The following is a 22,893-nucleotide window of genomic DNA, read 5'->3' on the forward strand; positions in this document are numbered from 1 at the left end:
TTTCCTGAGTCAAAAATGCATCGCTGAACTTTCAAGCAAAATTGAAACATTTTCTAGGCTGATTAAAAATCACTATACTTATTTACTTATATAAGTTTGTATGCAATACAGCAATAAAGAGGCTCCCAAAATAACAGACTGAAAAAAGATATCCTGTGCTGTGCTTGATTAAATTAAATGTGCTTGATGAAGATTATGTAATAAAAAGTCCATATATGTTTCAGCAAGAAAAAATGTCTATGTAAAAGGGGATGAAAACTACTTACTCTTTGTGTATCCCTCTGAATTCCATAGGCTGTCCACAGACTATTTATATTCATCTTTATCTAAAGAATAGCTACATTGTTATGTGGCATATGATATGAGTCCTTTATTGTAAAATATGCTTCTTTTTCTCTTCTTAAATCTGATGGTTATGTTGTTGTTTTATATCTATCCCTCAAAATCTTCACTCAAGATAATATTTTAGCCTGTTTTTAAGATTATTTTTATTTAAATTTTATAATAAAATTCCATCTAATTCAATTGTGTCATTTTTAACAAATTTAAGTTAATAAAACTTGAAATAGGCTATTTAGGTTTTTAAAATGTTATTTTGTTAAAGATTGCTCAATTCAATTTGATGGAATTTTGTTATGAAATTAAAATGTGTAAATATTAAAAATGAATTATTTTTTTGAGTGTTCATCTTTTAGTTAGCCTACACTTTGGTTACACTTAGTTGTGGATTTAGAACACCAAAATGGTTTGGTTCTAGCTATTTGAATATATATATATATATATATATATATATATATATATATATATATATATATATATATATATATATATAGGCTTTAGTGTGTATCTTAAAGCGCCTAACAAGTACTCAATGCATATAGACCTATTTAGTATAATGATGATGATTAATTCTATTAAGCGAGCATCAAAGACAGAACTGAAGCTCCTGCAAATAGGGGAAGGCCCTGTCCTAGCGTATCAAGCCTATCACGCCCAGTCTGCGTTTAAAGCCCACCTCCAGACCAATTACCATTCGAGATATGGATATATCATAGAATCTTATCATGTGTTTGAATCGTCCGATTCCTACATTCAAAACACATAGTGCCAGTGTCTTCAAAATAATTAGATAAATCAAAAGGGGAAAATACCCAGATAATTTAGACTGTAAACGGCGCGCAATTGCAGATCTGTGGGTTAAAGGACACTGAAGTTTATAGAGAACTTGTTTTCATAGGAGTCAAATGAATTATTATTTTAAATGTTAAAGAACACGGACGGTAAACCTATGACACCGCTAGTGAGCTCGGACCGGTGCTGCAGATGGGCGGCATAGGCAGACATTTTTACCTCAATATGTTGAATGGAACAGACGCGCAAAGTTTCGCTAAAGACGCAGAATTAAACAGCCACCTGCACCGGAACCGGGAGTTACAGGACTCGATTCCAAACGCACAGGACAGTTTGTCTTTACCGTTCCACGCTGAGCACCACCAAAGTGTCTCTGGCGGATTCGGAGCGCAGACGGGCAGGTTTTACTCACCGGCTCCGCTCGGCAGCTGTCATTTTAACACCCGGAGCGGGACGGGACAGACTTATGTTGCGACCGGAGCGGATGCGTATTCAACGAACGGTAAAGAAGTTTACCCGGGCAGCCTAGACGGTTACCCGGCGCCTTTTCAGCACGGGTACCCGCGAACACCGATGTACTCTTTACCTGGTCTACAGGTGTCGGGGAAGACCCAGGTGGTCCTCAACAACTACCCGCTCTGGGCGAAGTTCCACAAATATCAAACAGAGATGATCATAACGAAACAGGGACGGTAAGAAGCTTTAATGGAATCCAAAACTCTTTATTATCATGCATCATAAGAATAAATATCAAGTAGACTGTAAGTCTGTAAGTTGTCACCGCAAACATCCAGTGCACACGTTTACAAGTTTTTGCACGCTGTGACAGCAGTGGATCAACAACTGGTGTCACACTTGTGATTGTAAGAAACAGGTCATTCTGCAGCCTGTATGAATGTCTGCTCCTCACACTTATGTTTAGCTCACGATGTCAACGATATACTTAGTGCAGAGTTTTTACGTCAAATGTAAAGTGAGAAAAAGGACTCGCGCGCAGTGAATAAAGCAGTGCCAGCCAAGGCAGGTGGGCATGAAATCGAGCCCTTGTCGTGCCTCTTAAATTTAGAAGCTTAATTAAAGAGAGATGTGAATATATGGAAAGGCAGGGCGGCATTTGATCTGATTTATTTTTATTTGTATTTTATTTTTTATTTATTCAGCAGACCTGGTTTCAGTTGTTGTCAAAAGAGAACAAATACTGTCAAATTCTCTCACTGTAGCCTACTTATGTGGACTTTGATACAAATCTGTGTAACTGATATTGGCTCTCCACTTTTGCTGTCATCCACTGATAGCTATGTTTTAGGTTTATTAAAAAATTACAATTATGATGAGCATGTTCTGACAGAACATAACCAAAGTTGTTCTGGTTTATGGAGTAAGTAATTATTACCAAGAAAACACTATCAGTTGAAAACATTGTGACGCGTGTAAACGGCTGATGATCCACAGAGACCCCAGAGAGCGAGGAAAGCGCTTGTGGTGACGTTTGACAGGTCACCGAGCATTAGTATCTAACCACGTCCGTGATGATTAATTTACAAATATGCGACACTTCCATTTCAGAACTGTCATTGAATAATAAGGATTTAAAATGTCAGCTGATTAAACAAAATATTTGTTTGATCTTTAGACATTTAAATATCACATTAACCACTTCTCCTGAGTTTGGTTTCAGTGTTTTTAGCACAATCTTGATTACATATAAAAAAAAAAAATAATGCTGAAAAATTCACTGTTGCTTTTAATCAATTATATCTAACCAATAATAATAATTAAAATATTTTTGAACAATAATATCTAAGCTGGCCACACCTACCACCAAAAATTATTTATAATAATAATAATTATTATTTTTATTATATATATATATATATATATATATATATATATATATATATATATATATGAGAATGGAAACATGAGTTCAGGGAGTTTTAATAATGCCACGAGAAAGATAGTCTGAAATGTATTCTGTATTGTTCTTTGCAGGAGATATATACTAAATTTCAAAGGGAAAAATATACAAATAAGAAAGTTTTAAATGTTGTATTGCATATTAGGCTCTTTGTTTTCACAAAAGGTAATGAGACAAAGTTAGACCTTTGAAAATTTGCCATTGCCCGCTGGAAATGGAAAGGTGAACAAATCTTTTAAATTTGTTGTACTATTGTCTGTATGCAACACCAAAAAATAGTAGTGAAATCTGGACCCTCATATTAGCTCTAAACTTTTGTTTAATGCTTTTCTGTTGAACGTGTCCCAGTGCTGCCACAATAATTATTTTGTACATTCATGCTTAAATGCACCATACAAAAATTACTCATGTGCTACATTTAAAAATATTTGTATGTAGGTCTATTTATTTATTTTCAATTTTAATGCTGAGGATTATTTTTAGCTTTTGCAGCGAAAAGGTCTTTAACATGTGCGTGCAATTGTGCATTTGTTTCATTGTGTTGGAGTGTGTTAATGTGACAAATGAATGCATTTTTTTTTTATGTGACCTATGGCCAACTGGCAGGTGTTTTGAACCCTTTTGCAAGCTGTGGTCAGTGCAGTTGTAAAAGTAAAACAATTTGCCAATGAAAACTTAAACAATTGCACATGCTTTGCTTTTAACATTTATGTTGCAATAATGAACCAAAATGCAGAATTCAATTTAAAATATGAAAGAATAAAAGAAAGAACACGAATGAGAAAGTTGCACATGTAGTATGCAGTTTATTGGCAGAAAATTGTACATGTTCTTACAAGACTCCATAAGCCATTCATTAATTTACCATTAACTAAAGTTTTTAAATCTCATAAAGAGTGTGACATATGCAATTATTTCATATCACCTGTATGAGTAACAAAGGCTATTCTGGGGGGGATTGAGTAGCTTGATTAAGTGAGATTTCATTGTTTAAATATTAACAGTAATTGTGAAACTTGACTAGTTACACTGTTCTACTTTTTAAAGCAGGAAAAACTTACTGAGATCCATGTTTTGATTCAGTGTATTTAGTGCTAACATGACACTGATGATGTCATAATCTTTACATTTCCTGTTCATTTTACCAGCTCATAATAAGTGAATTCATCATTTGGCATTTACTTGTGTCATTTTATTTACATATATTGTTTGCCATTTGATGCTAATGATTATCGCTGTTTTTACGTCCTGTTACAAATGGTGTATAACAACTACGGGGTTATTTTTATTGGTTGTTTGAGAGTTTGGTGAGGTGGTGGTTGATGAGTATCAGAGCACAGGTAATTCTGCCCAAGACAGGAAGTGGAAAAGTAAGGAGGAGGGGGGTGGTGCGCTTCGGGGTAAAGTTGATTGAGCACCAATGAAGCTCTGATGGCCATACACATCAGTGGAGGTAGCTTTGAAGTGCAGGAAATGAAGGAAGGCACTTTCTTCCTCTCTCTTGCTCACTCTCTCTCTCTTTCTCGCTTTTTCTTTGCTCTTTCTCTCCTCTGGTCTGGTACCCTGTGTGCGCACTGAAGCGAATTTCCTCAGAAGTCGAGGTGCAGTCCAAGTCAGGGCTTTGAAATGTACCGTAAGGCCCACAGCCTAAGACTTGAGCAGAGGTCTTCGGCCCTTTTCAAGTCGAACTCTAAAAATGGCCCTTAGCCTCTGCCACTAGGTTTCACAAACTTAAACAGGCATGAGGCCACCATCACCTCTAAACATAGATTGGTGGAGGTGTGCATTATCTTTGTTTTATTTAATGGTATTTTCAGAGCTGAATAAGGGAACAAGAGTGCATCAAATGTTATTAATAACTCCAGTGAAATTCACAGAAAATCACTGGGAAAGAAGATGAAATTACTATAGATGTTGTCTTCAATTTATTCCTTTGCATGTTCGGTGGCTGATAAATACTAGAGTGAAGGAAAAACGTAAAAATGTAGATGCATCTACACCATATGCCTGAGAAAAGGAACTAGTGTCTCTCACCATGTGTATTTAGTTGTTGAAAAAATGTCTGATATTCTTTTATAACTCCTCTGTGGCATTGGCCATACTCAGGTGCTTTGTAGGAGATGTGGTTAATTAGGTTCTTTGTCCGTTCCTACCACTTACAGGTTTTATTGAACGCCACACTCAGAGTCATGGGTCTCTGCCTTAAGTTTAAATAAAACTTGCTCTCTGCTTCAATGGAGCTTCACATGTCTCATATGAAAAGTCTACTTTCATCTAAGTCTAAATCCAGCATAGTCTCATGACAACTCGTAATAACTCATATGAGAAGATATCATATGACTTTGCTCATACAAAAATGTTTGACTTTAATTCCCATAAAGGTAAACCAATTAAATAGAATTTCAAATCGATGCAATACAGGCCTTCGGTCATAGTTAGCCTCCTATCCAAGACACTATATTAAGAAAGGAAACGTCAGTGAACACATTTGGTTACTCATTCCCTTCTGTCTTCTGTGGTACACAAAAGTAATTTTTCTACTAAAATCATGGTTAGGTTTAGGTGTTGGTTAAGGGGTTAGACTTTACAGAGGTGGCCCGTTTGCAATTTGAAGGCCCGTTTAAAAAAAACAGTTGGATCCCCCCAGTTGATCGCGGTACGATTTTATTAGCCTCAGGCATGAGAAACGCCTTTCTGTGTGTGCACACGCGCTCGTGTCATGGTGGGACTCTTTTTTGGGCTCAAGCTGAGGCCCCTTCTGTTGAGAGGCCTATTTCAAATGAAACGGGTGAAACATAGCAAAAGCCGCTTCTGAGGCTTTATGGTTAGGTTTAGTTTGGGTTAGGGGTTCAACTTTGTGATAACATTGTTCATTAGTTCATCTGTTTTTCTTAATGGGAGTAAAACTTGTACATTTTTGTACGAGCCAACTTTTAAGATTTTGTTATCTTGTACTATTATTCCGACTTGTCATAGGTCCGGGTTGTCTAAATTACTCAATAGGAGCAGTTGAACTTTTAGTACCTTTTGAAAGACATGTGAACAAATGTTTCTTTCTATGCGCACACTCAACATTATCTCCCCATATTATAGTGAAATACACTGCACAACAAGTATGAACCATTCATTAAAGTGCAGAACAGCAGAAAGTTGTGCATGAATAAATTATAGTGGCCATTGTTGGCCCTCACTTGTAGCATTAGATAAAATAATAGAAATGGCAGTTTTATTGATTGACACTGATAAGGTTTTACAACAAGAGCAACCCACTCAATATCAAGGCAATGCATAGTTTTTATTAACGTTATTGAGGTTGTCAAGGCTTTTAAATAAAAAGCAATCTCTCTCTCCTGCACTAGTCAGAGTCTCTCTGCCTGTTCTTTGCTTTCAAGGCAAGAAGATATTTTTGTCTGTTTAAGCCTTTGAGCTTTCTTTTTTTTTTTTTTTCAACTAACAAATCACTTCCTGTTCAGCTGTATATGGTATCATGGAGTATGCAGTCTTGCTGCAAAAAGCCAGACCTCAGAAGCAACAGTGTTGCTTGTTGAATTGTCAGTGCTCACTACAGACCAGATTGATCGCTGTGTACTTGATTCCAAGTGAGTCCCAACAAGTAGCTGTGATAGAAACATGTCACTGTGACAGCAGTACATCAACAAAACAAAGTATGCAACTGTGGGTTGCTGGCTGCTCCATTTCAAGCCACTGTTTTTTAGCAGCAGTGTTTCGAGCTCATCTGTACGGCTATGGCAATCCTCTAACATCAGCAATTATACTGTGGTTTCAAAACGTAACCACATTCACATAATAGCTACAAGAACCTCATAAATATGCCGTGCTTACTGTACATCCCAATTTGCCTACATCACATTTGATATTTTGCCTTTACATTTTAAACTTACAAAAAGCTGTGTACAAAAACAGCCGTGGACTGGTATGTTTTCATTACAGAAGTTTAAGACCACATTGGGTGACAAACTGGAGCTCCTGTCTCGGTGAATCAGTGAATGCGCTCAAGGAGAAAAGTACCTTCCCAAGTCAATATCCTGCCAGTTTATATATATATATATATACAGGTGCATCTCAGTAAATTAGAATGTCGTGGAAAAGTTCATTTATTTCAGTAATTCAACTCAAATTGTGAAACTCGTGTATTAAATAAATTCAATGCACACAGACTGAAGTAGTTTAAGTCTTTGGTTCTTTTAATTGTGATGATTTTGGCTCACATTTAACAAAAACCCACCAATTCACTATCTCAAAAAATTAGAATATGGTGACATGCCAATCAGCTAATCAACTCAAAACACCTGCAAAGGTTTCCTGAGCCTTCAAAATGGTCTCTCAGTTTGGTTCACTAGGCTACACAATCATGGGGAAGACTGCTGATCTGACAGTTGTCCAGAAGACAATCATTGACACCCTTCACAAGGAGGGTAAGCCACAAACATTCATTGCCAAAGAAGCTGGCTGTTCACAGAGTGCTGTATCCAAGCATGTTAACAGAAAGTTGAGTGGAAGGAAAAAGTGTGGAAGAAAAAGATGCACAACCAACCGAGAGAACCGCAGCCTTATGATTGTCAAGCAAAATCGATTCAAGAATTTGGGTGAACTTCACAAGGAATGGACTGAGGCTGGGGTCAAGGCATCAAGAGCCACCACTCACAGACGTGTCAAGGAATTTGGCTACAGTTGTCGTATTCCTCTTGTCAAGCCACTCCTGAACCACAGACAACATCAGAGGTGTCTTACCTGGGCTAAGGAGAAGAAGAACTGGACTGTTGCCCAGTGTTCCAAAGTCCTCTTTTCAGATGAGAGCAAGTTTTGTATTTCATTTGGAAACCAAGGTCCTAGAGTCTGGAGGAAGGGTGGAGAAGCTCATAGCCCAAGTTGCTTGAAGTCCAGTGTTAAGTTTCCACAGTCTGACGATTTGGGGTGCAATGTCATCTGCTGGTGTTGGTCCATTGTGTTTTTTGAAAACCAAAGTCACTGCACCCGTTTACCAAGAAATTTTGGAGCACTTCAGGCTTCCTTCTGCTGACCAGCTTTTTAAAGATGCTGATTTCATTTCCCAGCAGGATTTGGCACCTGCCCACACTGCCAAAAGCACCAAAAGTTGGTTAAATGACCATGGTGTTGGTGTGCTTGACTGGCCAGCAAACTCACCAGACCTGAACCCCATAGAGAATCTATGGGGTATTATCAAGAGGAAAATGAGAAACAAGAGACCAAAAAATGCAGATGAGCTGAAGGCCACTGTCAAAGAAACCTGGGCTTCCATACCACCTCAGCAGTGCCACAAACTGATCACCTCCATGCCATGCCGAATTGAGGCAGTAATTAAAGCAAAAGGAGCCCCTACCAAGTATTGAGTACATATACAGTAAATGAACATACTTTCCAGAAGGCCAACAATTCACTAAAAATGTTTTTTTTTATTGGTCTTATGATGTATTCTAATTTTTTGAGATAGTGAATTGGTGGGTTTTTGTTAAATGTGAGCCAAAATCATCACAATTAAAAGAACCAAAGACCTAAACTACTTCAGTCTGTGTGCACTGAATTTATTTAATACACGAGTTTCACAATTTGAGTTGAATTACTGAAATAAATGAACTTTTCCATGACATTCTAATTTATTGAGATGCACCTGTATATATATATATATATATATATATATATATATATATATATATATATATATATATATATATATATCATACTCTCTCTCTATATCTCTCACTTTTTCTTTGTATTTCCATTGAAAGTGAACACTCTAACCAGTATTTCAAAGTATGTGCAAAGTGGAAATACATACACGTATGGAAATCTATATCTTTCTAATTACTTATTAGTCCTAGACAGCAGAGGAGGCATTTCTGTTTGGCAACCACCTACTGCTATGTTCATGGCTCCATCACTGAGTCAAGGAGTGTCAGCTAAGTTTCCAAAGGTTAACCTCTAACTTTTGTTGAAAACCATAGCCTCCTACTCATGCAAAACATTCCTTTCAGTGGTGTACCCACTGGTTTCCCCCTCTCCAGGTACTGATTTCTTATAAATGTCTCATTTAAAATAAGTATGACAATTTCTGAGGCTCAGTCAGATGAGGAAATTGACTGCCACAGTCGGTATGGTTATAAGTCAGAGAGAGAAGGCAGAGTGCATAGAATGATACAGAGACGATTCTAGTTTCTGTTTTCACTTATATTGACAACTGATGTGGAAGAAGAAACCCTTCACCTGCTCGGTCTCTTCACCACCACAAGGCTTTACAATTCCAGGGTTCCATCTAAGAAAGATGATTGATTACAGCTGCCTGTGGATGGGCAGTCCATCCGCTTGTGTTATGTTGCTCCATAGCAAAGTAGTCCTCCATACTCTGATCACTCGACACGCATGCTTTACTCTACTTGAAAAGTGAAACTGAAATACAGTTGAAACTGAAGTAAAAAATAAAATATCGCTTAAAGGGATAGTTCACCCTAAAATGACAATTCTGTCCTTATTTTCTGCACCCTCATTTTGTTGCAAACCCATATTACTTTCTTTCTTCTGTGGAACTCAAAAGATGTTTGAGCCTCAGTGAACATTCACTTTCATTGTATGGATAAAAACATGTAGTGAAAGTGAATGGTAAATGAGGTAGACACTTAGTGTACACTTAGTAGCATCTTGCATATGGATGTGTTTCATTAGCAGAGAATGGCTGTCCTTAACCATTGTATGTTATCTACTAAAGTGTGCTCTGATACTAGGATTCAAAGGGAATCTGTCTTCATTTGCACACCCTTGTGTTGTTCCAAAACCATATACATTTTTTTTCTTCCATGTAACAAGCAAATAGGTATTTACAGTATTTAGGTATTTCGCTCACCATACAGCCGCACCAGGTTTGATGTCAGTGATGTCAAACGTTGTTGGTTGTCGTATGTTTTGAAACTGATTGCAGGTAATTTATGATTTCTTTTTCTTTTCTTTTCTTTTTTTTTTTTTTTTTTGTTGTTGACATTTTTGGGTAAACTATTTCTTATAAAAGAAAGATATTCTGCTTAATCGACAGCATTTTTGGCATAAGCTAATGTTGATTACCAGAAAAATGTATTTGAACTCACCCCTCAAATCTGGGTTCCAGTGAGGCACTTACAATGGAAGTGAATGGGGCCAATCCGTTGATCCATTGTAAAAAATACTTACCGTTTTAAAAGTACAGTCACAAGAAGTAAACAATTTGCATGTTAACATTGCTTACCTTTTCTGTGCAAAATTATTTCCAATTTTACAACTTCATTGCCATGATGACGTAAGGCTGTAAACCCTGTAATCCCACAGAAATGACAATTTTAATAACTTCACAGCTCAAATAATACACCAGTTTTGACAGAATAATTAATTGAAGTGCTTTTATAAAATAATAAGCTTCACATTTCTTCATTTAAACCCCACATAAATTGGCCTAATTCACTTCCATTGTAAGTGCCTCAGTGTTACCTTGATTTTTGCTTTTTTAAAGAGAAGAGGGGACGAGTCTAATTAATTTTTGTAGCAATCAACATTATACTATGCACAAATGCTGTTGATTGAACTTAACTTGTATTTAACCCGGAATATTCCTTTGAAAAAAGTTGACTTTTATATCCTTATACAAACTCGACCTGCTTTAAACACTTTTTCCAATGGAAAAAGGTGTACAGTTTCACTCTGTGAGCCTATAGACACAGGGGGCATTTCAGGATAGAGAGTGAGAGATTTTTAATATACATACTCATAAACTAAACCCATTCTGTGCCATATACAATTATTTGGTGTGTTTCCAGTTCATAGAATTGATATGATACAGACACAGATATGACCAGACAACTGCACTTGGGTGTCACCTGACATGAGCATCCGACTGAGGGGAAGTGTGTAAGCTTGTGCAGCAGAGCCTGTAAAATCTATTGAATGAGTGCCAGCCATGTGTTGAGAGCTCTGACTGTGCTTATAGACATCATATCTGGAGTGTATTAGTGAGACTGAAAGCATCATAGTATTGGCTGATGTCAGGTGCACTGTTGTTTTATCAAGGCTGTAGAATAGTGTGAGGAGCATTAATCTTCTATTGCACACAGTATTAAAGCAAAGTTTTTTTTATTTCTTTTTTTATGTTGGACTTACTTTTCTTGCATAAAACAAACCTCATTACTAAAACTAATTTTTGAATAAAATATTTAAATATGCTGATTGTGCAACAGAGGCAACACTTTGCAACAATAGAAAGAAATTAATTAAAGACAAGTTTTTATTAATTTAAATACTGTGAAATTGAATGACTATCCATTTTTAATTATGTCAGAATACTAAAAATGCTAAAACATTAAAAATAACAATGCTAATAACAATTTTATTACACTTAACAATACTGTAACAGATGTACAATAACTGCTACGTTACAAAATCTGATAGAACTGGCCCTAGCTTAACATTTTACTTAAATTTTACTTAAAAGGTAAACTGCTTACTACTCACTAAAAAAGCAGATACTTTAATAAAGGATAATAATAATGGAATCAAAATATTTTCTATTAAATTAAACACTACTGTAACAGATTTACACTAACTACTACACAACAAAATCTGATAGAATTGGCCCTAGCTCAACATTTTACTTAAACTGTACTTAAAACTAAACTACTTACTACCATAAAAAAGGATAGATTTTACTAAAAAGAAGATAGATACTTTAATAAAAGGACAATATAAAAACAAAATCTAAATAAAAAACATGATAACTGCAACGCCCTTCATTTTTTTATTTTTTATTTATGTATTTATTTTTATTATTATTATTATTATCCCCTTTTCTCCCCAATTTGGAATGCACAATTCCCACTACTTAGTAGGTCCTCATGGTCGCACGGTTACTCACCTCAATCCGGATGGCAGAGGACAAGTCTCAGTTGCCTCCGCTTCTGAGACAGTCAATCCACGCATATTAACACGTGGTTTGCTGTGCATGACACCGTGGATACTCCCAGCATGTGGAGGCTCATGCTACTCTCCGCGATTCACGCACAACTTCCATGCGCCCCACTGAGAGCGAGAACCACTAATCACGACCACGAAGAGGTTACCCCATGTGACTCTACCCTCCCTAGCAACTGGGCCAATTTGGTTGCTTAGGAGACCTGGCTGGAGTCACTCAGCACACCCTGTATTCGAACTCGTGACTCCAGGATTGGTAGTCAGTGTCAGTACTCACTGAGCTACCCTGGCCCCAATGCCCTTCATTATTAGCCATTGTACTGCAAACCTATATGCATCATATGTTTGCAAAGTGAAATGCTGGCCTAATTGCATTGTCTTGGGATGCACTGACCTCCCAGTTACCTTGTCTCCATCATTGCCCCCGTGATCAAAATCTGTCCAGCAAGGAAATCTACAGCAATCAAGCAGATGCATCTCCGAACATCTTTTATTAATAGTCATATTAAAGATTCACATACAGCCTTCTCCCCATTGCCTCTCTATCACAATCTTTGTGCCTACATAACTATTACTATGGAATACCCACCCACATCTACAGTATACAGTATAAGCGCATTCAGACAAGCAAAGTATCCACGAATTATGCCTTGAACACCCTAAAAGTAGTCATAAAAATTTGGGGATCTTAAAAGTACATATTATTTTTTGCATACAAGTATATGCTGGTCATAGAACGTATTTTTACTTGCCTCCAAATAGATGCTCACAAACAAAGTCACCATAGCAACAGCACACTGCTTGAGCATTTTTTATGTGATTAGGATCACGCGGAATGTCGTCGACTTGACAAGTACGGTCATTATTTATCACTTTATTATAGATTTATGCTTAACATATAGATATATATATTAAAAAAAAAAAAAAATGTGTTTTGTTTATAAGTCTTTTAGGTAACTGAACATTAAGCTTACAGTGCTAGTGACGCCAAATGACAATTTAGGTTACGCAAGACGAACCTCTACAGAATGTGCTCCAAAAGTTACTTAAATATTGATTTATAAAAAGGTTATCCCTCCTTAACATCACTGTATAATTTGCACATTGCATAGTATGAATAGTGTAGTAACAACTTGACCTATTCTCTGTAAAATCTAATTAGTTGACCGTAGCGTTTTCAAGGCAATCGGTTTTTTCTAAGTAAACATATTTATTTGGCTCAAGTAAATTGAACTTAATTTTTTAAGTAACATTAACTAGTTACAAGTAAGCTTAACTTATCTGTGATTAAAGTGTCATTGTTTTGATTTAATTATTTAAATTAGTGTAACAATTAAGGAAAGCAGGAAGCTGGGGCCGGCTTGACAAAACACATAGACATTTATTGTTGCACTTTTCAGTCGCACACAATAAGACACCGCATTTCAGCAATACACAAAAGGTTTGCTTTTCAGCATCCACCACACTGACACACAGACAGCTTTGTGTGTCTCTCTCCATAAATACTCCCACCGCCCCTCACTGGAACATTAGACTAGCGTGGCACACAGGTGGACCTCATTTACCACTTATCTTCCCAGCTTCGATCTGCCCAGATGCCGCTCGGCCCCGCCCTGCTTGCCACATACCCCCATCGCCAAACTCAGGTCAGGGAATTCACCGGCCTGTGACATACTCCCCCCCCCATTTCTGGGGAGGGAGCGTTGACGCATCAGGATGGTCTCCGGGTCCGACCCGCACGTGCCTGGGAGTGGGAACAGGATGAGGGAGAGGAGAGGGGGAGAATAGCAAGAGAGAGGAGAAAGCAGAGAGAGGAGAGAGAGACGGGCTCGCTGGCCCCAGACACACCATCGACTGGCCCTCAGCTCGCTGTACTGCTTCCGTCCGCGACGCCGGGTGATGGCACTGGACCCCTCAGCCATCCCTTTCGGTTGCCGGTTGATGCAGAGCTCCAGCACCACCGACCACCACTCCCTTGGCGTTGCAATCCTCAGTCAGCTGCGAGGACTCCTTGACGGCGCATTCTTCCTCCTTCCTGGGTTTCGGCACCAATGTAACAATTAAGGAAAGGATGAAGCTGGGGTTGGCTTGACAAAACACGTAGACATTTATTGTTGCACTTTTCAGTTGCACACATAAGACACAACTTTTCAGCAGTACACAAAATGTTTGCTTTTCAGCATCCACCACACTGACACACAGACAGCTTCGTGCGTCTCTCTCCTTAAATACTCCGCCGCCCCTCACTGGAACACAAGGCCGGTGTGGCACATAGGTGGACCTCATTCACCGCTTCTATTCCTGTATTATACAGCATAAGGCTAATTATGACTGGACTCTAGGTTAGCCATATGGCATACTGGACTCTACTCAGTACTTCTTAGTGCACATAAATCTGCACTTTTGTAAAGTACAACTGAGTACAGAAGAATGTGTGGCAAGGAGGAGGGCTAATTAAGCCGACAAGAGGGATAAAGGCTGCCGGAGGCGGCAGTTCAGAAGAGAGAGAGCTACAGGCAGCTGCCCTGTATGTGTTTATGTTTGTGTCTTTTTGTTTAATTAAATATTACTTTGATGCCTAGTCCGGTTCTCGCCGCCTCCTTTCCCTTTTACCCTGTTACAGAATGGCTTAAATTTAACAGACTCCAAATTCACCAGAGGTAACACTAATCACCCTCATGGTGTCTTCACAAAAATCTAAATGATCAACCAGCTACAACAATACAACAACAATAGTCATAAAAATTCAAACTAAATACATTTTAAATAAAAAACTATTATTTTACTACATAAGTTCCCTTGTTTTGACCAAACAAATATAATTTATTCAAGTGCAAGGGTTTATGGGTATTCCACACAGCCGCAATTTTGTACTTGGTAATTTTGAGTTAGTAGTACTCAAAGCCAAAGTTGAAAAAAGGTATGTATTTGAGTTATGATTCCAAAATGTGACATTTCAAGTACTGTTTAATTAGGACCACTTAAATGTTTTTATTAATAACAACTTTAGGATTTAGAGAGTAATGGTAACTTAATTAAAACTAGTAAGAATAGTAAAAACTTTTGAGTAAAATATTTTTTTATAATTTGAGATTACTATTAGTATTTACAGTGTTCCAACAGTTTCTTGTAATGACATTACAGTGCTCCTATGTAATATCACTGTGTTTTATGATCTATCTTTTAACAGGAGGATGTTCCCTTTCCTCAGCTTTAACATCAGCTTGTTGGACCCCTCGGCTCATTATAACATATATGTGGATGTGGTTCTTGCCGACCAGCAACATTGGAGGTATCAAGGTGGCAAATGGGTCCAGTGTGGCAAGGCAGAAGGCAACATGCCAGGTACTTTTTTCTGGCCACTATCATTTAAGCTATCTACAAACAAGATAAATGTCTTTATCTGCATTGTGGTTTTCACAGTGTAAGAGTATTCTGAGCAGTGCAGAAAACTTCATGTCTTTTTGTGGCCAGAAGTGCATGTGTGTTTCTGATACCACTGTATGCCACAATCACAGGAACTTAAGTGTGTGGCCCACCACAACAGCTCTGCACTACAGCTGCTGTTTAAGTGTGACTGCATGTGAAACGGTTGGCATTGCACTCTTAATTAGCTCATTCCAAACAATTTCCAAGACCACATTTTCAAGTTTTTTTTTAATGTCTTTCTTTACCTAAAAAAATACCATGGTTTAAAGCCTGTAGCTCATCTGGTAGAATATGGCATTAACAATGCCAAGTCTCTCAATTTGATTTCCAGAGATCACACATACTGATAAAATGTATGTACACTGACTGCATTGCAAGTTGCTTTGGATAAAAGTACGAAGCAAAAATAAAAAAGATGTGAATATTTAGGTTTCTTTCAGTACAGGTTTATTTCTTGTGATTTATTTAGTTAATTTGCATTACATTGCAGATGTGCTTCAGTTTAGTTTTTTAGTTTTTTTTTTTTTTTTTTGGCTTTTTACAGGAAACAGAATGTATATGCACCCAGATTCTCCCAATACTGGGAATCACTGGATGAGACAGGAAGTTTCCTTTGGCAAATTGAAACTCACCAATAATAAAGGCAGCTCAAACAATGTAGCACAGGTAATGACTTTGTTCTTAGTTAAGTCTTCCTAAAGGCGTTTATAATATACTGTATATATATATATATATATATATATATATATATATATATGCTTCCTCCTGTGGGATATATGTAAATATCTGTTATGTAGCTTCTGAGGGGTATTATTTCATAAAAAAAATATTCTTATATATTCTGCAAGGGGTGGATAAGCTTATATACTTATAAATGTATGTTAAGAAATATACTGCATATATACAGGGTGAACCAAAATAAACGGGGCCACTATGTTTGATTGCTCATATCTTAAAAATACATAAAGGTGGGGCATGGGTAGCTCAGCGAGTAAAGACGCTGACTACCACCCCTGGAGTCACGAGTTTGAATCCAGGGCGTGCTGAGTGACTCCAGCCAGGTCTCTTAAGCAACCAAATTGGCCCGGTTGCTAGGGAGGGTTGAGTCACATGGGGTAACCTCTTCGTGGTCGCTATAATGTGGTTCTCGATCTCGGTGGGGCACATGGTGAGTTGTGTGTGGATGCTGCGGAGAATAGTGTGAAGCCTCCACATGCGCTATTTCTCCACAGTGAAAGCTCAACAAGCCACATGATAAGATGTGCGGATTGACAGTCTCAGACGCAGAGGCAACTGAGAGTCACTACACCACCATGTGGACGTAGAGCACATTGGGAATTGGGCATTCCAAATTGGGGAGAAAAAAAAAACAAACAAAAAAAATAAATAAATACATAAAGGCGTTTGCACGATTTATGGTGTACTTCTAGGATTTTTTTAAACAACAAAATTACACCACTGTAATGTCATCATGAGCAACAACTTGCTACAAACAAATAAATAAGTAAATCGTTTTTTTGGGGCCACCCTGTAAATATATATATATATATATATATATATATATATATATATATATACACTGTATTATCTTCACTTTCACTCTGCATTGTCTGTCATACAGATGATAGTGCTGCAGTCACTCCATAAGTACCAACCACGTCTACACATTGTGGAAGTGAAGGAGGATGGAATGGAGGATCCTTTCCTGACCTCTAAATCTCAGATATTTGTCTTTCCTGAGACTCAGTTCATTGCCGTCACTGCCTACCAGAACGCAGATGTGAGTTATTGTAATGTCATTTGAACGTAACATGCTGTGGGTTTATTTTCTTATTAATCAGAGTGCAACTATCACAACCACAGCTTACAACAAACAGAGGGGCATGTCATCACATTGTGGAATGAACTAGACGAGAGAGTGGTGTTGTATCTGCACTTTAAATCTGGGATGTTTTTGTAAGGGCTTTGGGTTTGCTAGAGCTGTAGATATGCTGAAGAAAGAGTATTTGCTTAATTCATGAATTATTTCATAATGATTTTGAAACCCCTGTCTCCCTTTCTGGCCTTCTTTTCTGTGTCCATGTGGCATTACTCTTGCACTGTCTCCCTTTCTCTCTCTTTCTCTCTCTCTCTCTCTCTCTCTCTCTGCCCTGCCCTTTCACCAACCCCTTCCCCTGCCACTTCTTTCACAGATCACTCAGCTGAAAATAGATCACAACCCTTTTGCTAAAGGTTTTCGGGACAATTATGATACGTAAGTAAGCCTAGAGTGAATTAAATAAAGAAATAGGGGTCTCTCTGGAGCACTACTTTTGATTGAACACTCTTGCATAAAGAACATTTTAGAACATTTCACATGTGGCTTTCCAAACAGGCTGTCAAAAGCAACACACAATAGTTAAAGGGATAGTTCACCCAAAAATGAAAATTCTCTCATCATTTACTCACCCTCATGCCATCCCAGATGTGTGTAACTTTCTTTTATCTGCCAAACACAAGCAAAGATTGTTAGAAGGATATTTCAGCTCTGTAGGTCCTCAAAATGCAAGTGAATGGTGATCAAACTTTAAGCTCCAAAGAGACATAAAGGCAGCATAAAAGTAATTCATATGACTCCAGTGGTTAATTCTTTATCTTCAGAAGCGATATGATAGTTGTGAATGAGAAACAGATCAATATTTAAGTCTGTTTTTATTATAAATTCTCCTCCTTGCCCAGCATGAAGAATGCAAATCACAAAAAAAAAAAAAAAAAGAAGAATGTGAAAGTGATTTATAGTAAAAAGGACTTAAATATTGATCTGTTTCTGAAGACATGGATTAAACCACTGGAATCTTAGGGTTAGGGTTGCTTTTATGCTGCCTTTATGTCCTTTTGGAGCTTTTTGGTAACCATTCACTTGCATTGTATGGACCTTCAGAGCTGAAATATTCTTCTAAAAACCTTTGTTTGTGTTTGTGTTCAAAGAAAGTCATACACATCTGGGATGGTATTAGGGTGAGTAAATGATGAGATATCTTTTAATTTTTGGATGAATTATCCCTTAGTCCAGCTTTGTTTGGAACTGTTGTTATTAGCTGAGCAAAGTTAGGCAAAATATTTGGTAATATTGTGTCTAAAATGAAAGTTACTCAAAAACTTTACAAAAAACTGTTTATAAAAGTGTTGTATAAAAGCCTGTTGCTTGTGAGATGTTGCTTAATTAAAGAGATAGTTCACCTAAAATTAAAACTGTATTGTTGTTCCAAACCATTATGAATTTCTATCTATGTTAGAAGGTTAGCCTCATTCACCATTCACTTCCATTGAATGAAAAAAAAAAAGATGAAATGAAAGTGAATAATGACTGAGGCACTATTCTGTCTAATATCTCAATTTGTGTTCCACAGAGGAAAGAAAGTCATGTAGGTGAGTAAGGGGAGTAAACAATGAAAGAAATTTCATGTTTGGGTGAACTATCCTTTTAATTAACATTTAAGAAAGGGTTTTGTCAGAAAATTTAGATTTTTGACCCTATGTTTTCCCACACAGGCTGTACGCACCACCCGACTCAGACCGCCTCACGCCTTCCCCAACCGAAGGCCAGCAGCTCCTCCCGGGTAGCTGTTACCCTCATCAGCCCTACCTGTCTGATCAGTACATGAGCCCCCTGCCTCAGAGTCGGTTCTATGGTCGTGAGCCCATCAGCATGGCCCAGCAATGCCCCAAAGATCCTGCTGCCAGCCCACACAGCCGCTGGTACCTACCCAGCCAGCAGGGGGTGCCACCCAACCGCCTCGACTTCAACGCGTACGAGAGCGAATACGCTTCCAACAGTCTCTACAAGCCCTTTCCACTTCAGACATCTCCCCATCACCCACTGAGCTACTATTCTGAAAGCCCCTTTTCCTCTGGGGCGTTGTCCGGTGCCAGCCCAGGACCATGGAGCTCAGGAAGGCCCTCACCGCAGTACCTTAATCATCCCCACCATGGTAAACCCGGGTCCAGCCTGAGCTGGTTTCGAACCATTACCTCCCCAGCCACATCCTCCTCTCCATCAGCGACAAGCTCGCGTTTCCATTCTTCCCCGTCGCTGCTGGAGCCCCAGCGCCAGCCACTGCTCCAGGACAAGTCCAAAGAGTCTGGAGAGGACCCCTGGATGGAAGCCCCCTCGGTTAAATCGGTGGACTCAGCTGACTCGGGTTTGTTTGAGGGAGGAGAAAACAAGAAGAGGCGGGTGTCACCTTACACGTCTAGCAATGAAAATTCCCCTCCCAACCGCAGCACAGAAGCTTGTGAAAAGGACAATTGCAGTGATGCAGGCTACTATGGCTTCTATACCCACTGAAGACCAAGACCCAGACTGCGCTCCTGCTGTCGTCCACCCACAGTCTTGCACTGTCTGTCTGCTTGACTAGAACACAGGGATGAAGCTCTCTGTGATAGTAGCTAAAGGACAGCAGGGGCAAAGAAGAGTACACAACGTTGTCCTCTTCTTGATACATTGCCAGAAAGAGCAATGCTCTCAAGCCGCTTTTCCATAGACAGGGTGCCGGTGCTAATGCTGCAGTCATTGTCTAATCTTAAATTATTCTGTGCATTTCCACCACCGAAAAAGTGGCTCTGGGCTGGAAAAAAATTGCCCCTAAAACTTGCTGGTTTCGTAACAGGAACCACTAATTTAAGAGGTGGTGGAGGTGGTGATGTTTTCAGTATGGCTAGACTGAAGCAAAGCAAAACTAGTTCTAATCAACAAAGTTTTCTACACTAGAAACGCTCAATGCAGCATTGCAACACACGTTCACATAATAAAAATATTAAGTGAATAAATAATAAATAAATTCCATCTTAAATACATTTGAATTTATTTGTTATAACATTAAAGCATATTGACATGAACTGGGTTTCCATCCACATATTTTTGTGCAAATTTTAGGATATTGCATAAAAATGCTAGATGGAAATGTGAATACAATTTCAATAATGCGCACAGAAAACATTTTTTTTTACTATTCAATAAGATAAGTGCATACTACGATTCCTACAGATGTGCATCAAAAAAGTAATGTGACTTTGCCTCAACCATTCATGTGAATACATAATTCACTTAGAAAATGTCATCAATATCATCGCATCTCAAAAGTTGCTCTGGTTATTCTGAAATGCCAGACCCAAAGCCTGTCATCAAAATGATTGGCTACTATTACCTCCCAAGAACTGTTTAACACGCTTTTGCTCCCAGACATAAGGCGTCTGCCACTGAAAGATAGCAAACATGAAGTAAAATACCACAAGTAATTTATTACATTTAATTAAAGATCTACAGTTGCTTCAGCTTCAATTTTCATTTCTATTTTTGAGCCAATTTCTGTTATTTTATTCCATTTTTACCTATAAATTAAAATTGTAAATTGCATGGAAACATGACTATTGGTTTAAAGGCGCTGAATCATATTACTTTGGATGTTGAAATGTTTTCAAAACTCGTAACAGTCGCAAACAAAGAACGCAATATGGCATGTTTATTTATTGGCAGGTTATGTAGTGAAGTGGTCTTTATGGCATCGTTCGGCTCTCGGCTCTCAGACAGATTGTCACAAATCCCCCGGCCAAGCTCCAGCATGAGAACCAGCACCATTTTGGTGGAAAAGGGTTTGTTAGTTTGTTAGTTGTTTTGGGGTAAGGTCATGTGGAGGTTTTCTGAAGGTCACTCTCAGACAAAGTAAGACAATGTGACTGCACTGAGACACTGGCCTGGAGACACACAGACCCAGACAGACAAACCTGTGTGGTGTCAGACACTTTAGCAGCTGAAGATTTCACAGCACACCTGCTGACACTCCCCCAAAGGAACTGTCTTGTCCCCCTCATCAGCCCCAGACAAGGAAAGCACCTCACAAAACCTACGCACCACTCTTTCTTACATGCATACTTAGAAAATACACACACACACACACACACACACACACACACACACACACACACAAATGTGCAATCAAATCATTTTCATCACATTTTCATCTGTTCTTAAAAATGTGGAGAGGTATTAATAGGTCTGTAAATGTCACAGAATGTATGTTTCTTCTATGGAACACAAAAAGGAGATGTTAGGCAGAATGACAGCATCAGTTACCCTTCACTTTCATTGTATGGAGAAAAGATGCTAAGAAAGTGAATGGTGACTAAGGCTGTCATTCTGCCTAACATCTCCTTTTGGGTTTCTATGAAGGTCATAGGGGTTTGGAATAACATAAATTTGAATAAATGATTTCAGAATTTTCATTTTTGGGTTAACTATCCCTTTAATTGTTGTTGGGTTGTAAAGCATAATTGGTGTAAGATCATTCATGAAAATAAGGTTTCGTTACAGTAGAAGCCCACATTCGTGTTTCCAGTCAATCCCAAAATGCAACCCTGCAGGGAGCAAAATCAATAAGCACATTAAAGCCCAGGCCATGTTGGTCATAAAATAGCCTTAGTTTCTAACAGAGCATGGCTCTATGCACCAGCTGGGATTCCATCTTTTATTAGACAGACATAATATGGTTGATAGACTGAGTTAGATTATGTAAGTTTATGATAAAATACATGATGTTATGGGTCCTTTTCCTGTATGCACAAACACAGAAATTGCAAAGCATGTCATGAGAGACATAGAGACAAAAATAGGTACAAAGAGAAAGAGAGTTAAAGGTCAATAAGTCAAAGTGGATAAAAGTGTGCAGACTAACGGTCCTGCTTTGTTTATATGTGCATATGTAAACTGCTCCATCATTTTGAGTCACTTTGACACAGAAACACATTTTGAGTTTTTGCAGTTTGAGCAAACATTTAAATTATTAGATCTCAGCAATGGTTTAGAGTTGAAACATAATAATAATATCATTAGAAAGCTAGAAATTTTGAAAGCCTTCCTTTTATTTTAGGTTACATTAGGGTCAAAGTGACTCTAAACAATGGAGCAGGTCACATATATAGTTTACTAAATCCCACCATATACGACTGACTTTGATTGGTCTTTAGCAACCAGATAAAGGGACTTTAAAGGGATAGTTCACCCAAAAATGAAAAATCTGTTATAATTTACTCACCCTCATGTTGTTCCAAGCTCTTCCATGCAACACAAAAGAAGATGTTAGGCAGAATTTTAGCATCAGTCCCCATTCAGTTTTATTGTATGGAATGTGCAATGAAAAGATGCAATGAAAGTGAATGGTGACTGAGGCTAAAATCTCCTTTTGTGTTCCATGGAAGAAGGAAAGCCATATGGGTTAGGAGCAACATTTTAGGTGAACTATACCATTAAAATGCAATATGTCTTTGATAATATCCCTAAAGTTGCAAAGCATCATAAATAATTTCAATTTTTTATACTGTTGAAAAGTAAAACTGGACATGTATGAGCCCAATTGCTTAAGGCATAGTCTTGTAATCCTCAGGTCTCCATTGGTCAAAATCAAAGTTAGGATAAA

The 22,893-nt window shown here is 38.1% G+C and overlaps 1 protein-coding gene across 1 annotated transcript; it reads left to right on the forward strand.

Annotated features, from left to right (window-relative positions):
- Positions 1-1,050: 1,050 nt before the first annotated feature.
- tbx21 (T-box transcription factor 21) lies at positions 1,051-22,877 on the forward strand. Its single transcript, XM_051666801.1, has 6 exons — positions 1,051-1,823; positions 15,204-15,358; positions 15,987-16,108; positions 17,064-17,222; positions 17,635-17,696; positions 18,974-22,877. Exons 1-6 carry the CDS (start codon positions 1,324-1,326, stop codon positions 19,767-19,769), a joined length of 1,794 nt encoding a protein of 597 aa, XP_051522761.1. The 5' UTR covers positions 1,051-1,323; the 3' UTR covers positions 19,770-22,877.
- The last annotated feature ends 16 nt before the right edge of the window (positions 22,878-22,893 follow it).

The sequence above is a fragment of the Myxocyprinus asiaticus genome, chromosome 32 (assembly GCF_019703515.2).
Source record: "Myxocyprinus asiaticus isolate MX2 ecotype Aquarium Trade chromosome 32, UBuf_Myxa_2, whole genome shotgun sequence".
Lineage (NCBI taxonomy): Eukaryota > Metazoa > Chordata > Actinopteri > Cypriniformes > Catostomidae > Myxocyprinus > Myxocyprinus asiaticus.